Here is a 16,490-nt window from a genome sequence, read left to right as displayed (position 1 = left end):
TTCCCTATATTCTGCCAAGGGGAGAAAGCCTCTTTGCGAATGAAGCCAAGCAGAGATAGACAAAGAGAGACAGAAGGAAATGCAATGTTGTCAACGCCGAATTTCCTCTTCTTTCTTTGAGGTCTGCCTACCCCAGTATGCTTCCAGCCTTATATGGCAGCAAATTTTCATCTGGGGATTAGGCAGAGTGTGAGTTATGTTTCTGTCACTCGAAATCAAAAGGGTCCTGATGATACAGCTGCTACTTTACATTACTTTTCAGACGGCTTCCCACTCATCAAAGTAAAGACTGCCTCAAGAGTTAGACCCATGTTCAAGGATCTGCCTGCTGCTTAAGAGTTATGCCACCCTTGGAAAAGTTTTCCAGCTTTAATGATTGGATCTTTAATTTGGGACTAATAAAAGTATGACCTCATAGGTCTGTTGTGGAAACTGGGTGGAGTAACAGAAGAAGTACAATACTATGGCTCTTAGTACAAGGTCATGGTACTTGATACCTATTTAGTAATTCAGTGCTATTGTTTTGTTGTTCTTGTCATGATTAGGATTATTCAAAATATCACCAGGATAGAGACTGATTGGTAACCCCACTACCCACTCTATCCTTCCTTTGATTATTTAATGTTCAAATTTTAGCCAGGCATAGAGCTGCTTGGAATAAAAACTACATTTCCCAGACCTCTTTGCACCCTCATGGAGCCTCGCGATGAAGTTGCATCCGACAGCACACTGGTGACTTCTGAATTGTGTCCCCAATTCTTTCCTCCCCCTTTCTGGATGGGGCACAGCAGCCACCTTGGACCCAGATGCAGACCCTCAACAATTCCATTTGCTGAGAAAGAGCAACAAGCTGAAAGGATCCTGGTCGGCGATCCTCCCTGGGCTGCTCAGCTTTGGAATGTTTGTGCCTGAGAGAAATAAGACTTCATCCTGTTTAAGCCTCTGTTTCATGGGGGTTTTGTTGCAGCAGTCAGACCCTATCTCCTAACTAGACACAATCATTAGTTTATGTATTATTCGTACTTGCTTCTTCCAAAACCCTGTGAAGGAGAAGAGGGGAAGATAACAAAACTAGAGCAAGAATTCTACCGAAACCGAGAGTTGAAGGGTTTCGTACCCTAAATTCCAGCTCTCATTCTAAATGATACTTGACTGCTCCTGACCGAGAAAAGGAGGGTGAGAATGAATGAGGCCTGAGTGGAAAAGGCAAAATTGGGGGCACCTACGCTGGGAGATGTGTCCCCGAATCTTAAACTGTTTAACATGTAAAACACAACCCCTGAGAGTTGGTTAGACCCATGGACTCTTTGTCCAAAGCCATAAAATCTGTTTTTCTGGCTTTCTCTGAGCAACAGAAAATCAAAACAACAGAAAACCTACCACCAGAATCCCTCCGCAAACCTCTGGCATCCACATGGTCCACGGACACACCACTGCGTTCTCCCCCTGCTGCTACCTGACAGCACATGGGGATGGGACTGGGATTTTTAACCATTCTTATCCCTCCACAGGGCCACCAATTGGGCACATCCAATGGCTCCCCTAATTGCTACTGTCCTCTTCCTTGGGCCAATACTACTGCCACTGTGTTCCAGTTCCTCAAGGCACAGAATAGGTAAAAACAAGCCCGCCATCTTTCGTTGCCCATCATCTGACTCTCTGCTCAGCCAGAACCAAGGCCCTCACCAACAAGCTATTGGCAAGGGAAGACAGTCCTCATCCAGCAGGTGCTGTGGAGGCAGGGCTATCAAAAACACCCCCGAAATACTCACACTCTCCATTCTGTTGCAAAGCAAAGAAGAGTTGTTGTACCTAAAAAGGTCCCATGCCTGTCCTGGCTACAGGGCCCCAGGAGCCTGGTGGAGATCGGGAAGAGGCAGTAAGCTCAACGCCATCATGCAGAGTCTTACAGTGCACATTCTGGAATGCTCTAACCCTCCAAACAGCCTGTGCACGGGAAATGCCGGCCAACAGAGACTCCATTTGCCAAGAACTTCAAACATGACCTTTACTTGGTAGCAATTGTTGGAAACTATTAAGATGACTCTGAAAATAATATAATCTGCAGCGACAATATGTTGAAAGAAATGGCAAGCCTGTAAAGCAAGCTCCCTCTCTGCCCCTCCCTCGTGTGTGCACACTCAGAACAGAGGAGAAACATTTTTCTCCACAGCGGTTCTTAACTCTGCCTCTCTCTTCTGCGGCTAGACATAAATGAGCCATTTGCTAATTGTTTAGCAGTGATTAAGGAAGTAAACGTTCTGGGGTGGGGTGGGGGGAGACGGCAGAAGGGTGTCTGCTTCTTTTCCAATTACCAACAGCCAGGCTGAGGTGGAAGGACGGAGCTGGCACTCAGGGGCTCCCAGCTCCATTTGGGGAGGCCTCTCCTCGAGGTCAGCTTCTCCCTGGGAAGTGAGCAGTCCTAGCCCTGACATCTGAGCTTTGGCCAATTGAGTCCAGACGGAGAGGGGACTCAATCAAGTCCTGCTAAAAGAGGCCTTTCCCCCACAAACTGGATGTGGAGCATCCGGGCCCTTCACCCTTCCTAGCTGCCAGGGACCCCAGGGCCACCCCAGTTTCCAAAACAGCTCTCCCATCCAGAGGGAAGAAAGCTAAGCTTGTCCACTTGCAGTCCAGGCTGCTGGACTGGGTCAGCCGTGCCTGTGCAACCCCTCTGCACACAGACAGGATGAAGAGCTGGCATCCAGGACCCCAATAAGCTTCAATCCTCCTATGTGGATGGCGAGGAGAGGAAGCACAGGGGTTCCCAGCGGGCCCAGGCTGAGGCCATGAAGGTGTTGGCAGGAGGGTTTGCAAGTCCCACCAGGACTAGGATGGCAAAGAAGACCTTTTGCAGAGTTGAGAGCTGAAATGACTTTCTGCGTTCAAAATCCACACCATCCCAAGACAAGCTGGGACTAGGGAGTCTAGGACTAGAGTGTCTCTATAGATGGTTTTCTGCCCATTTCTGCAATGATGACACACATCCAAGCCTCACACCCATCAGCAGGCCCCTCACAGCCACCACGCTTCCAGTCCTGGCCCTAAGCATTCCCACCCTTCAGCCAGCGTAAGCGAATCTGAAACCAGAAACCCTCAACAGGATCCCCAGGGCCGACAGGGAAAACTCTGGCCCCCTCACATGGCCTTCAGGGCCCTGAAGAAATGGCCGCTGATTACTTTCCAGCCTCATTTCTGTAGCTAAGCCCCTGTCCCCGGTCCACTTGTGATCAGTCATACTGACACGGTCACCAGCTCCCCAAGGGGCCATGCTGTCCTTCCTCTCTCTCTTCCACCCCCACTCCCATCCCATGGATGAGCTGTCCCCCACACCACTCTTATTCTGGCTGACTACTTGCAGCCTTAAGCTCTCAGTGGGACCATCACTTCCACTATGAAGACCCATTCATACCTTTAAACTAGCAGAGGTGGCCCCACTCTGTGGCCTGCCACACCCAGGATGTCCCTCCGCTGACCATCTCTGCTAACACAGGAGACTGCTTTCCCACTCACCTACCTTCAAATTCCCTGAAAACTTTGTGTGCTTTGTCCTTTGCCGTAACACGGCAAGTGGGACAATGCTTGACACGGCATGAAAGAAAATAAATGGTGACTGAGTTTCCACAATACTTCAGTTTTCCTGGCAGGGAGAACGTGACATCAAGGGCTATGAAATGACTAGGGTGGTATGGTCTCAAACCCATGTCAAGGGACACGGTATGTATCAGATGCTCAGATGAGCTGCAGGACTGGCCTTCAATGTGTCTGTCCTCCCTAGTGGTTTTCTGTTCCTTCTCTTTTAGGGGTATAGAGTCTGAATAAACATTTATTGCCAGAAACATCTCATATCCCTTCATCTAGGCTTTGTGCATTCTTTGATCCCGGAGGGCAGCATCAATCTCTGAGTGGTGTCCCCAACACTGGGACACAGGAAGCTCTGCCACAGATGGGGGCTGCTCCTAAGTTCTACGCCTGTCTGACCGTTATGGGTGTAGGAGCAGAGAGAAAGCTCACGCGACGTCACCTGAAGACAGACACCCAGCAGCCATAGCAGAGCTGACGTGTGGGCTCCTTCTTCCTCCTGACAGTGCGTCCCATAGTTTTCAGATCCATGCAGGAGAAAGCAAACACTCCCCATGGAGTACTGTGATCATTTACTAGGGGGTGTGGGTTTCCCTGATGATGATGGGGACCAAAGCAGCAATATATTTTGCCAACATTAATTTCTGTGAATTTGACCTAAGATATCAAATCCCTCCTGTTAAACATGTTTCATGGTCTCATCTGTCCTTTGTTTCCTGACCCCAATGACCTCAGAAAAGGCCATAATTCTAGGGGATGGAGTTCATTAATGCACATTCACTCTTATTAAATGACCATCTACTCATGGTCCTCCAACAGCTTTGTCTATAAGACTAAAATGTCCTCCTCTCTGTTAAAAGGTGGCCATACATTGGGAGCGATAATTCAAATACTTCGAGTAGTAAACCAGACCAGACTGGAACATCCCCCTTGGAAGGAAGCCTTGCTGAATGCCACTGGAGTTTAGAACCATCATCAGGGTCAGAGATCTTAAAGCAGTCAACACGCGGCTATTGATGGACTACTGTTCGATTTGTTTCTTCAGGACAAGGAAAATGCCGAGGTAGAAAACTATTGGTCTAAGGCCAAAGACCAATTCCCACACCACTTTCCACTGCAGTGCTACCCCTCCCTGACTCCTTCCCTTTGTTTTAACTTCAGACAGAGGCAGCTGATTACAGACTTGGAGGAAGGAAACCTTGGGTTTCAAACTCCGCTGCTGTCCATGGCTTTGCAGGCCTCGGTATACCCCATACAGAGAATGGGGAGGATGAAACTACAGCTGCTAGTAAGAATGCTTTAGGTCTCTTCATTTGCTTCCAGAAAAGACAGCTGAGCAGGTCTGGGAAACTTGAGGACTCTCTTTCAGCTGGCGCTGGAATTCAAGGACACCAGTGCCATAGCGGGCTGAGGCCAATGAAAGCTTTGAGGGCCCAGCAGTATCTGGAAATCATACTTCTTCTGAGGAATCTTCCAAACCCCGATCCTGCCTCGCAGACAAGCTATTTACTGAGTACCGGTGAGGAGGCCACCTTCTCTATCAAAAGGCCAACTCTCCGGCCCAGACTGCAGGGGGCTGTGACCAGCGAGCATTTCCAGAGACATTCCCTGAGCAACTGACAGCACTTCAAGCCACGGCTGACAGGTTAACTACCGCTCCTTGTAGCTTGGTGGGTCACAGGGGGCCGGCACTTGAAGCTCCTTTCGCAAATGAGAGACAGAGGCAAGCAGGCAGGTTTTGGCTGGTTTTGATGTGCAGCATGCCCCTTGTCCCAACAGCCCCGGTCACCCACTGACATTTCAGGGCCTGCCTCCAGTCTCGGGCTCGAGGATCAGACCGTTTGCTCCAGAGCTGGAGGGAATAATCTAGAACAGTGCAAACTGGATCTTCAAAAAGAGAGAAGCACTGCAAGGAGCCTGTGACGCTCTGCTGGAGCCCTGGGCTGGCTGTTGAGCTAAGCGACTTGGCCTAGGGAGGGGACAGCTTATTCTTCTCCATCACTAAGCTCTCCACAATCCATTCACTCCCAAGCCCAGATGGGTTACACAGACCGGGTTATCGCCATTCCGTCTCAGCCCGAGTCCTTGGAGGCTCCCCTCTCGTCCATGATACTCACTGAGCACCTACCCCGCACAGCGTCCTGTGTCTGGTGGAGGTGGGGACAGGCACTGTTTCTGTCTCTGCGGTCTCACATTCTTGAATCCGACACAGAGAAGGCGGCCGCTACAGTAACAAGTGTCCCCCAAGCCAGGCACTGCCGGACGGCACCATCACCTTCCAGCCTCAGCTACAGATCTCCTCTTGGACTGTTCTCTCGCCTTCCCTCTCCCCCGGTCCCCCAATGACAGCCAGGCAGGCATTCTCTTCCTTCTTCACACACACCATCCTGCCTTAGAGTCTTGGCCCAGGCTATTCTCTGTCTAGATCATTCTACCCTTCACTCTTAATTAAAGGACACCTCCTGAGAAAGGCCTTCCTTCACCATCCCCTACAAAGCATCCTCTCTCTCTCTCTCTCTCTCTCTCTCTCTCTCTCTCATTCAGCCCCATTGTAACACTTGCCAAATTTCAAAGCGCAGATTTATCTGTTTGGTTACTTACTTATTTCTGTCTGCCCAACCAGACTGCAACCTGCAAGTGGGCAGGGACGGTGCCTGCCCTGTGCTCTGCTGCCATGTTCTGCACGGGGCCTAGAACAGCTAGGAGCATTCACAAGCTACTTGCTGAACCAGTGAAGGAAGGAGATTTCTGTAAGGAGCGATAACGGAGTAGGAAGGCAGCTGACTCTGGAAGGCTCTGTTAGTAATGACAACAGCTCTGGGCTTAGTTTCAGCAGGAAGAGGAAAGATACCCAAGCATTTTAAGGGGGGAGACACACAGACAGACCTGTATTACAGAATCCTCCCCACCTCTTCCATCATGCAGAAAGGGCCTTTGGAGGCAGGGGAAGGGCAGATGGGAGGTAATGAGATCTATCAGGAGGGGTCTCTAAAAACCAAAGTCCTCACTGCCTAGTGTGGTCCAACCACCGGCAGCATGACCACCACCTGGGAACTTGTGAGAAATGCAGAAACTCAGTCCCCACACAAGACCGGCTATATCACAAGGGGCATTTCAGCAGAATCTCCAGGTGACTGTTCACATCCCTAGAAGCTGGGCTTTAGGTGGAAGACAATGCTGGCTTCATCTGCCTTTGTGGATAGGGGACAGAACAAAGTCATGACCCCCTCCCCCAAACCCACAATTCCAGACGTATGCAGGGTACCAGCAGCAAGCCCTCCTACTACAAATATCTCAAACAGATTTCATCAGGGGAAGGGAAATGAAGGGAAGGGGCAAGGGTGGGTATACTGAGCCGACCTGGGCTCTTTCACCAGGATTTACTGACTGTGACCCTGGGCAGAGAAGCCCTAATTCCCAGAGCAGGTCTGAGTTGGAGATGCAGGGATTCCTGACTCTGGCTATGAAGATAAGTGAACCTTTTAAATTTCCACTCTAAGTTTCCGCAGTACATGGAACAGAGTTTGGCACATAAAAATGTGGGCTCAGGGGATATGTGTTGAAAGAAGAAACAAACACTCAAAGAGTGATTACAATATTGAGGTCCTAAAAGCAGATTACAGGGGCCTGAGTACAAGCTAGACATACCTTCTGGCTTCCTGTTTTGTTAAACATATCCCTTTTAGTTAGAAAAATGTGAAAATCTGAGAGGATACAATTCTGCTTTCAGTGAGCAAAAATATATCATCTGTGTAACAGAATCAGCAGGAAAGTATGGCACAGCATTGAAATAACCCAAAGAAGCCTCTGAGGACAGCAAGTAGTAAGCCGCCCTCTCCCGCAGCCCTGGGGGATCTCCATGGTATAAAAGTTAGGACGGTGAGGGGCTCATAGGAACAGATGCTGTCACCTGTGTGTGCAGAGGGGTAAGGACCAAGATGGGACCCACCCCAACAACCACATGGTAGTATGGCCACAGGCGGCCAGGGTGCTGCTGATGGCCACTGTCTTCAACCCCAGAATCTATGTGCAAGTGAGCCTCACGGAGACAACAGGAGGAGAGAGAGAAGCACTGCAGCTTGAGCTGTGGTAAACAGGCGGCCACGTCTTACAGCAAACTCCAGAGACACCCATTGGCTCAGCTATAGGACTCAAACCTTTGGGACCGCTTCCTACCTCACCTTCTCCAGGAAGCCCGCCAGGATTGACTTCAGGATCACATGCCACCCTCAGAACCCTCCTTTCCCCACAGCCTTGGATCACTGCAGTTCCACGGGAGGCATTTGTCTCTTTGACTAGAGAACTTCCCCATGCAGCAGCCTCTCGAGGGCAAGGCCCAAAGCTCACCGAGAGTCACAGGCCCTCATGCTGGCGCAGAGACTAGGGAGAACACAGAGCCCCAGGATACTCTTGATGACAAGAAAAAAGAACTGGGATGACTGACCTTGGAAGTGTAGGTGTGGCCATCGGAGCCGCAGACCATGGCTGACTGTGCAGCGGGGCATGGCTTGCATTTCACCAGATTCGAGGGTCCGACCCAGTGTTTGTGAGCCATGCTCCCCTTCTTTTGCCTAAAAAGGAGAAGAGAGGAAGTGAGTTCACTGAAGCTCTGGTCCCCATGAGTCTCACCTGCAAGTTGGCTGGAGAAAAACCCTCCACCAACAACAGGGCTGGTCAAACAGCCAGGCGCATCCTGGAGGCCTTCGCAAGTGTTCCTGTTTGTGCCTAGGGGCTGACCGGGACAAGAGGGTCTGCTCCGAAAGCCCCAGATCTATCCACCAGATGCACCAGGACAACCACATGACCATGAGAAAAAACAGAAAACATGACTCGGTGACACGGAAAGACATTCACAGTGCACTCAAAGAAACACCGAGGGAGCGGCCGCCCTAGCGCCCCAGAGCCACCCCTCTCCGCCCCCGTCCAGGGTGTGGCATGTCCAGGCACCCAGGCACAGCACCCCGGAGCTCTCCCTCCTCTGGGGCTGACGGGCAGCCTTCCCAGCGGGCTGACATACACACAACCCAGACAGCGGTTTAGACAGAAGCGCATCTCCCCAAACAACCAAACGACTTTATCACAGCTGTAGCAAACGATCCCTGGATACATTTGGAAGCAATTTTGGTCCAGCTTCCAATTTGCCATTCTATAGAGGCTCTGATGTGATGTCACTTTCAACTGCTAAAATAATCAGAATTCTACTCTTCCATTCCAGCTCCAGTTTCCCCCAACCTAACCTGTGTCATAATGACAAATGGTGCTATTAGGGTGGCTTATGTCCACAGAAGGCACCCCACCCTGAATCATGGGCCACTGAAATAAAGGCCTGCAGTGACTACGCCCTTCTTCTTGTCACCCAGCTGCTTCCCCCACGAAGTGCAGGGAGTGACTCTCATGGCTGTGGCATGAGCTCCAGCGGGAGGAGGAGTGTCTCTAGACAGTCCATCCACCAGGTGACTGTGGTGCCCTGCCAGTGTTTCTCCCTTGGCAGTGCTGCCTGGTGGTTAACCTTTGGGCTCTGGAGTCACAAAGCATCAAGTACAAATCTCAGCTCTGCCACTTACTCACTGTGCGATCTTGGCAGGGTATGTCACCCTGGACTTATAAGTGAGCCTCAGTTTCCTCATCTGTAAAATGGGGGGAAGCAGAATCTACTTCAAGCCAGTGGCATGAGGAGTAAATCAGCTGATACATGAACTCAGTAAAATGCCTAGACACCAGAAGGCCACAAAAATATGAGTTGTCTAGGCATTATACTGAGTACATGCATGCATCAGCTCATTTTTTTTTAAGATTTTATTTTTTTAATTTATTTATTTGACAGAGAGAGATCACAAGTAGGCAGAGAGGCATGCAGAGAGAGAGAGAGGAGTAATCAGGCTCCCTGCAAAGCAGAAAGCCCGATGCAGGGCTCAATCCCAGGACCCTGGGACCATGACCTGAGCCGAAGGCAGAGGCTTTAACACACTGAGCCACCCAGGTGCCTCAGCATCAGCTCATTTAATGTAATTGGTGTTTGCCCCAATAACAGATGGGGGTATAGAGGATGAAACTACCACTGCCAGAAAAAGGTGACTTCAATTCAAGGCCCAAGACTTGGAATGGCATTTAAGTCTCTGGAAGAATTCATGGAGCCATAGAAGGAAAGCTTTTCTACTAGCTGGGGAACAAATCTCCAGCTCCATATGGATCTGGATTTGGAGTCTGAGGTAACCCCCCCTCTTCCAAATGAAAGAAAAGCGATCTAGGAAGAGTATCCCCCCCAACCTGGTTTTTACCCTATCTCTAACCTTCCCTAGACATTCTGGAGGAGGCAGTCCAAGGAGGAAGGTCTGTTTGGGAAACTACCTTTGAGGTTGACCATGAATCCACACCATAACCTTTGGGGCCATGAGGGGGATCCCAGGCTGGCAAGGCCAGAGGGCTGGGCCTGTCTGGCCAAGGAACTGAAAAAGGAGGTCCCACAAGGACACCATGAGATCACCTCCCTAGTTCAGCTTGCTCAGTCTATGAATGGTGACAAGTGAAGCCCCAGTTGGGTAAGAGCCTTGGCCAAAGTCATGAAGACAACTGGTGGCCAGGCCTATGATTATGATGATACTGATGCAGCTGCACAGGGACCAAGGATGGATCTCTCTTCTGTGGCCCCTGTCAGCCCCACCTAGATTACTAACTTGAAACTTCCTAGGGGGCACCCATGTGTTTGTTGGGGGTGGCCCTCTCTCCAATGCCTCTCTGCTTCCGTAGGAGCTGCCCAACTTGTCCTGGTCTGTCTGGAATAAAAATGTCTGCATTCTTAAATCACCTGGACATGAGGTCTCCTAGGACCCTTTTCCAAACATACTTGATTGCTTCAAGGTCTGTTCCGGACTAAAGAAGACGGGAGCATGGGTGATGGGACTTCACACAGTGGCAGAGCAGGCTGTTGGCATGGGGTGAATCCGAGAGTCCAGGATTCCCTCAGCAGAACGCTGCACATTCATCATCATTCACGCGGCAGACTGTCTGACATTGATAATGAATCCACAAATACAGGGAGCACCTCTGGCATCTGGCAACCCCTCTCCTGAGTCAGTCCCCAGTACACATGGCCAGTGCTGAAGCAATTCTTTTTATGAGTTCCCAGAAAGAGGCTATCAAGCCCAAAGAGTGGGTAGCTTTGTGCAGACATAACCATGTACAAGGATGCCCCAGAGGAAAGGAGGAGCTGAACCAAAGGGAGAGGAGGGAGAAGTGAACACCAAGCCAATGGCTTTGAGGAAGAAATGGAATCACCTATTAACGACTGGTTAATGACACAGCCATCCCTACTCCTGGACCTGAACTTCACTATTAAACTGAGTTCAGGGGCACCTGGGTGGCTCAGTGGGTTAAAGCCTCTGCCTTCAGTTCAGGTCATGATCCCAGGGTCCTGGGATTGAGCCTACTTCCTCCTCTCCCTCTGCCTGCCTCTCTGCCTATTTGTGATCTCTGTCTGTCAAATAAATAAAATCTTAAAAAAAAAAAAAAACTGAGGTCATCACAGGGACACAAAGAGATGAGGCTGGCTGGTGCTTGCTAGTGGGCCGGGTGCACCATGGAGATTCCCTAGACCACTGTGGGGTGAGTGGGTGGGTCTCTCTGGACTGACCACTGCAGCGGTCGCTCAGAAGTTCATCATAAAACCACAGACAGTCAGAATAAGAAAATGCCTTAAAACAAATCTAGTCCAACAACTCTATTTTTATAAATGAGGAATGAGGCACAGACGGGAAGTGACTTGGCCAGTGTCACACAGAAATACAGCAAAGCTACCTCATATGCATTTGTCAGAATGAAGTTATCCTGGAAATGGTGACACGGCTTGGGGACCATTTTAATTCCTATTTTGGCATTTGTATTTTCATCATCAGGGCTCAATTTTATAAGTAAGTCTCCTCTGAAACACTGCCTTTGGCTCCACACCTACAAAAGAACAAGGTGAGCATACCCAACATTGGGTGGTTGTGGAGCCACCATGTCTGACCTCTCTCTTAGAGGGTGCCTGGGGAAGTAGAGGTAAGAAGGCTAACCCAATCTAAACATTCGTGTTTCCAGTGAAACAAGCCAACCTGTCGTATCAGAGAAAACTCAGATGCCCCTTACCTTAATAGGACTCTACTGGGCACAGCCCCCAAAACTACAGTCTTCATCTGGGTACAAATTATATAAAGTTATGGACAAGTTTGTGTGACCTCAAGGAGGCAGAACTTCCCTGGCTACTATGTGTATATTTCAATCCCTACAATCCAGTCCAAACCCTTAAACTTAACCAACCCAGTCAAGGAAGGGCCTAAGTGTTTGGACTATAAGGTATTTCACTTCTTAAGTCAAAGAATGAAATCCTATGAAGGTGTCTTGATGGAAATGCTATACCCAACATCACAGGCATTCATCACCCGGCATGACACGAGCAATTTAATTGGGAAGCAGGTCCTGCCAGCCTTTCAGCTAGCCACGAAGCCCTAATTCCACCCTGACCTGCCCAGTGTTAGGGGCAACCAAACCTGCCACCCTACTGACAAACCCCGCAAAGAAAACCCTAGCCCACAAGGACCCCAGCAAGGAGAGCACACAGACAACTGGCAGGTCACAGGCATTTCTTTATCTCTTATGCTTAACTGCTTATTCTTAATCTTTTTTTTTTTTTTTTAAGATTACCAAAATTCCCAGCATTAATGTTTCCAAAGCAGAGTGATGGTTCTTAAGTATAGATCTGATGACATGACTCCCATAATTAAAACCTCTCTCCGTCTTTTACCCCGCCTTCCTGGGGCACAGGCCGAATTCCTAGTTTTGGTATTACATTGACTGAGCCTACCTTTACAGGGTGTCTGCTTCCCATCCCCACCCCACACACACATACACCACACACACATGCACATGGACCACCACCACCAAGTGTTTTTGCTCCAGCCACCACCTGCGGCTCCCCAGAGCCCACCAGCTATCTCTGTGCACCCGTACCACCATGTGATTTTCCTTCTATCTGACACATCTTCTTTCCTACCCACACTTCCCCCCTCCATCTCTCTCTGCCTCCCAAGGCAAAATTCTACAAGCTCCAGTTCAATATGCCCCTCCCCCAGGAAGTTTCCTGAGGCCCCCCCACAGGTAGTCTGGCCACAGGCCTATGCCCCACCCCCAGGGTCCTGCCATCACTTCCAGTCAGGCTGCCAACTGGTTTCCCAGTGAGAACCTTGCTTTGACCTGACCAAAAGATAAGTGACTATGATTACTCTGATAAGATGTGGGGGCAGAATCAGGCTAAAAGCCTTAGAACCCATCCTGGACGCCTCCCCTTTCTGCCCTCACCACTTTCTCCCACCCCTCAGTCCTACTGACCCAACTCCAGCCGGCCCTATGAACCTCCTCCAGGTTTCTCATATGAGCCATGCCAACACCAAGCCTACATGACTTCACACTTTCTGCCTGCCTGGAAGATGTCCGACCCTCATTCCAGCTTCAAGTCAACTGCCTTTCATGATGTCTCTCCTGAACCTGTGAGCCTGACCTTAAGGAGAAGTGATGGTGACATCATTTGTTCCAGTAATGTTCCATTATTACCCCTGGTTCCAACGCAGCTGTGACATCCACTCAGTGTAAAGCAGTCCTTTTTGAGTCTATCGTCCTCAGTTCACTGTGCACAGCTCAAGGCTAGTCCCTGGGTCTTACCATTTTCATGCTCCTAGGGCTTGGAAACATGGTCAACCCTTAACACGTGAGTTTGTTCACTGAAAAAGGTGAATTTATTAATCTGAACCTCTAGAACTTCCTCCTTTTATTTCTGGAAATTATCAGCACTAACAAGAAGACAAACCTATCGTGTGGTTTTAAGCACCAAGAATTCAACAGACTCAGAAATCCCAAGTCAAACTTGATTTAAAAAAAAAAAAAAGATTAGCAAAGCATAAGGAATAACATGGAAGACATTGGGTGAAGGAGAGGAGGAGTGAGTTGGGGGAAATCAGAGGAGATGAACCATGAGAGAATGTGGACTCTGAGAAACAAACTGAGGATTTTGGAGGGGAGGAAGGGGGGGGGTTGGGAGGGCTTGGTGGTGGGTATTAAGGAGGGCATGGATTGCATGGAGCACTGGGTGTGGTGCATAAACAATGAATCTTGGAACACTGAAAAAATAAAATAAAATTTTAAAAAAAGATGTAGACAGCATTCTCTCTTAAAAAAATTTTTTTTTTCTTCTAAAGACAACTGAGAAGTGGGTGGAGGCAACTCTTGCTCTGCTCCTCAGGGCTGAAGGTTCCTCCTAGTCCAGAGGTCAGACTGCCTCCCAAGCTGGATAAGGACCTTGGATGGGGTGGTTCCAAATTCCCAGCAGATATCAATTTTAAGGATTTAGGAATAAGAAATCAGAATTCTCAGGAATCCTCAAGAATTGCTAAAATAGTAAGGTTTTCTACATTCTTCACAGCACTCACAGGCTTTTTTTAAATACAGGAAATATTAAGTTTAGTATTAATTACAAAGAAATATACCCTGAAGTGAAAATTCAAACAATGGAAATTATCAGCAAACACAATTGGGTCGTACTCAAATGACAGGACCTTTGGATCTTCTGGCAAGGGAACAGCACAGCACAGAATAGCACGTCGACAGTCTCAATTTCAAGATTTACTTTGTTCTGAAACGATTCTTTGGAACACCACTCAGAGGATTTCTCCTCAGCATAGTATGTAAAGAAACATATCCTAGGTGTATTATTTACAAGAGCAACTCACACTCTTCCAAGAGGACAGCAGTGACAACCAAGACTGACCAGACTGTGACCACTCTTTCTAACACATTCCAGTCCTAGTTCCCAGACACGTCAACCTTACCCTTCAAGTTCACACACCAGGAATGACTCACTCCTGCTACCCATGGGGGCCTGCCACTCCTCACTCGGTTATCCCAACCCTCACTCCTCAGGGCAAGTCCTCTCTCCTGCCAGTTCCCCACGGTTGACACCAACGAGGTCATTGATGACATCAGTTGTGGTCCAGCATTTCACTTGGCCATGGCCAAAGGAGGACCAGAACCAAGGCCTAAGGCAAAACTGGTGCAGGACAGACACTTACGGAAGAATATTTTTTGGTGAGAGATGGGCAGGTATACATTTCCTGACATCCACCCACATGATGAAATTCAACAATGTTTAAAAACTTTTTAAGTGTCCAAAAACAATTTAAGGCTATACTGGAGGCGGGGGCTGCTTAGGGCCTATGTAGCCTTGTTAACTTTTTTTCTTTTTGTTATTGAAGAAAGGCCCTTCACTGTCTAAAGCCCTGGTATTCTACCAGGTATGCATAACTTAAGACAAAACTGCTCTACTCTGTGTGAACTGTGGGTCAAAGAGTAAAGCAAGTCCAGAAAGTAAGTGACAGTAGCCAGAGAGTAAGTGACAGTAGCCAGCAAGCCTCAGTGGTTTTATGGGACAGCCACCTGCCTGTCTAAGGGCCCTGAACACATCTCCTTGACTCCTCCTACCCCACGACCCTCTGACAGCGGTTACTGTCATTACCCATTTTACAGAAGGGAGAGACTGAGACTTATGGAAAAGCCGGTCACCATCCCAGGACCTTTTCTTCCATCCTGTGTCTGTTTCTCTCATCAGCTTTCTAAAGGAGACCTGTGAGCTCAGAGCCAGGAAGGACCCACCCAAGAAGGGCCCCTTTCCAGCAATCCCGGTGTTTGGCTGCTGGCAGCCAGCATCACAAGCCTTGTACTCCCTTGTTAACATCAAGCTGCCCATCCAAAAACAACACTGAATTTGTTGGCAAAATCCGAACTAATTGCTTCTAAAACAAGGATGGAAGATACTCAGAGAGCTAACGTGGTGGCTATTTTGAACCAGGGACAAAATAATGAATGTTAATTGAAATGAAAAACATGTTAACCACTGAAATAATCTGTCATGTAAAATGGTGCTATAATTCCTCCGTTGTTAGGGTTATTCAAGTCATTATACAAAGTCATAAAATTACACAGGGAGAGCATAATGGCCTGTGTCATTTACAAAAGCTGCTTTGATGACAGAGACAAGCTCTCATGTCAGACACTCTCCATCGTGGTATCTGTGGGCTCAACAGTCTCCATCCTCTTCCAAAGGAAGAAGATTACAGATGGAAGATCCTGTCCCAAGAGCGCCCCGTCTTCCTAATGAACAGATGTCCATTAGAGGAAAAGAGGAAGAGGTCTCAGTATGCCCGGAGTCACCAGGGTGTGCCTGGGGGTGTCCTGAGTGCTACTGGGCACTCACGTGGTACAAAGACGTGCTGTGTACAGATGTTTGAAATTTAAAAGGGCAAACGCACAGTAACAGGAACCAGGCATTTAGGGAGGACTTACTCTTATCCTGATGCTATTATTATTACTACCACCAAGAGGAACTAACATGTTTTAAGCTCTCTGGTTCCAGGCATTGTCTTAAGCCCTTTATACAGTAATGTGTCTCATTTACTCCTCCCAACATCCCCGAGAGGGAGAAGAGGCATGGTGGAACATGGGAAGCTGTGTTGGGGAGTGAGGTGGGGAGACTTCGGGACCAGAATAGACCTGTGAAGCTGGGAAAGACCACGCTCCCAGTATGGGTCCCATTTGCCCCCTGATTCACTGATTCAAGCTGGCCTGTGCACCCCAGGAAAGCTAGCCCCTCTCTGTGGCTTCCCCCCATCGGAGTTGACCCAAGTAAGGTCGGTGAAGCTCGGGACATATTCCAAGTCACAGCGCAAACACCTCAGGAGATACGCAACCCACGGAAATAAGGAGAGAGCCATCAGTTCACAGGCATGATTCCAGAGCATCATTGACAGGGCTTGTGAAGCGCTTTCAATCCCCCGGGAAAAGCGTGATTTTTACAGTTTTAGAGTAGAATCAGGGCCACCAGAAAA

General features: G+C 48.8%; 1 protein-coding gene across 2 annotated transcripts in view; it reads right to left on the bottom strand.

Annotated features, from left to right (window-relative positions):
- Positions 1–16,490, bottom strand: part of SPOCK1 (SPARC (osteonectin), cwcv and kazal like domains proteoglycan 1) — a 500,003-nt gene that overhangs the window by 119,013 nt on the left and 364,500 nt on the right. For both annotated transcript variants that reach the window (XM_045075472.1, XM_004744908.3), the window contains one exon: positions 8,027–8,153. In XM_045075472.1, coding sequence (XP_044931407.1) covers positions 8,027–8,153 — 127 coding nt within the window. The remainder of the gene's footprint in view (positions 1–8,026; positions 8,154–16,490) is intronic.

The sequence above is a fragment of the Mustela putorius genome, unplaced genomic scaffold (assembly GCF_011764305.1).
Source record: "Mustela putorius furo isolate JIRA1106 unplaced genomic scaffold, ASM1176430v1.1 tig00000145_pilon_pilon_pilon, whole genome shotgun sequence".
Lineage (NCBI taxonomy): Eukaryota > Metazoa > Chordata > Mammalia > Carnivora > Mustelidae > Mustela > Mustela putorius.
This window is presented reverse-complemented; position numbering and strand designations above follow the sequence as displayed.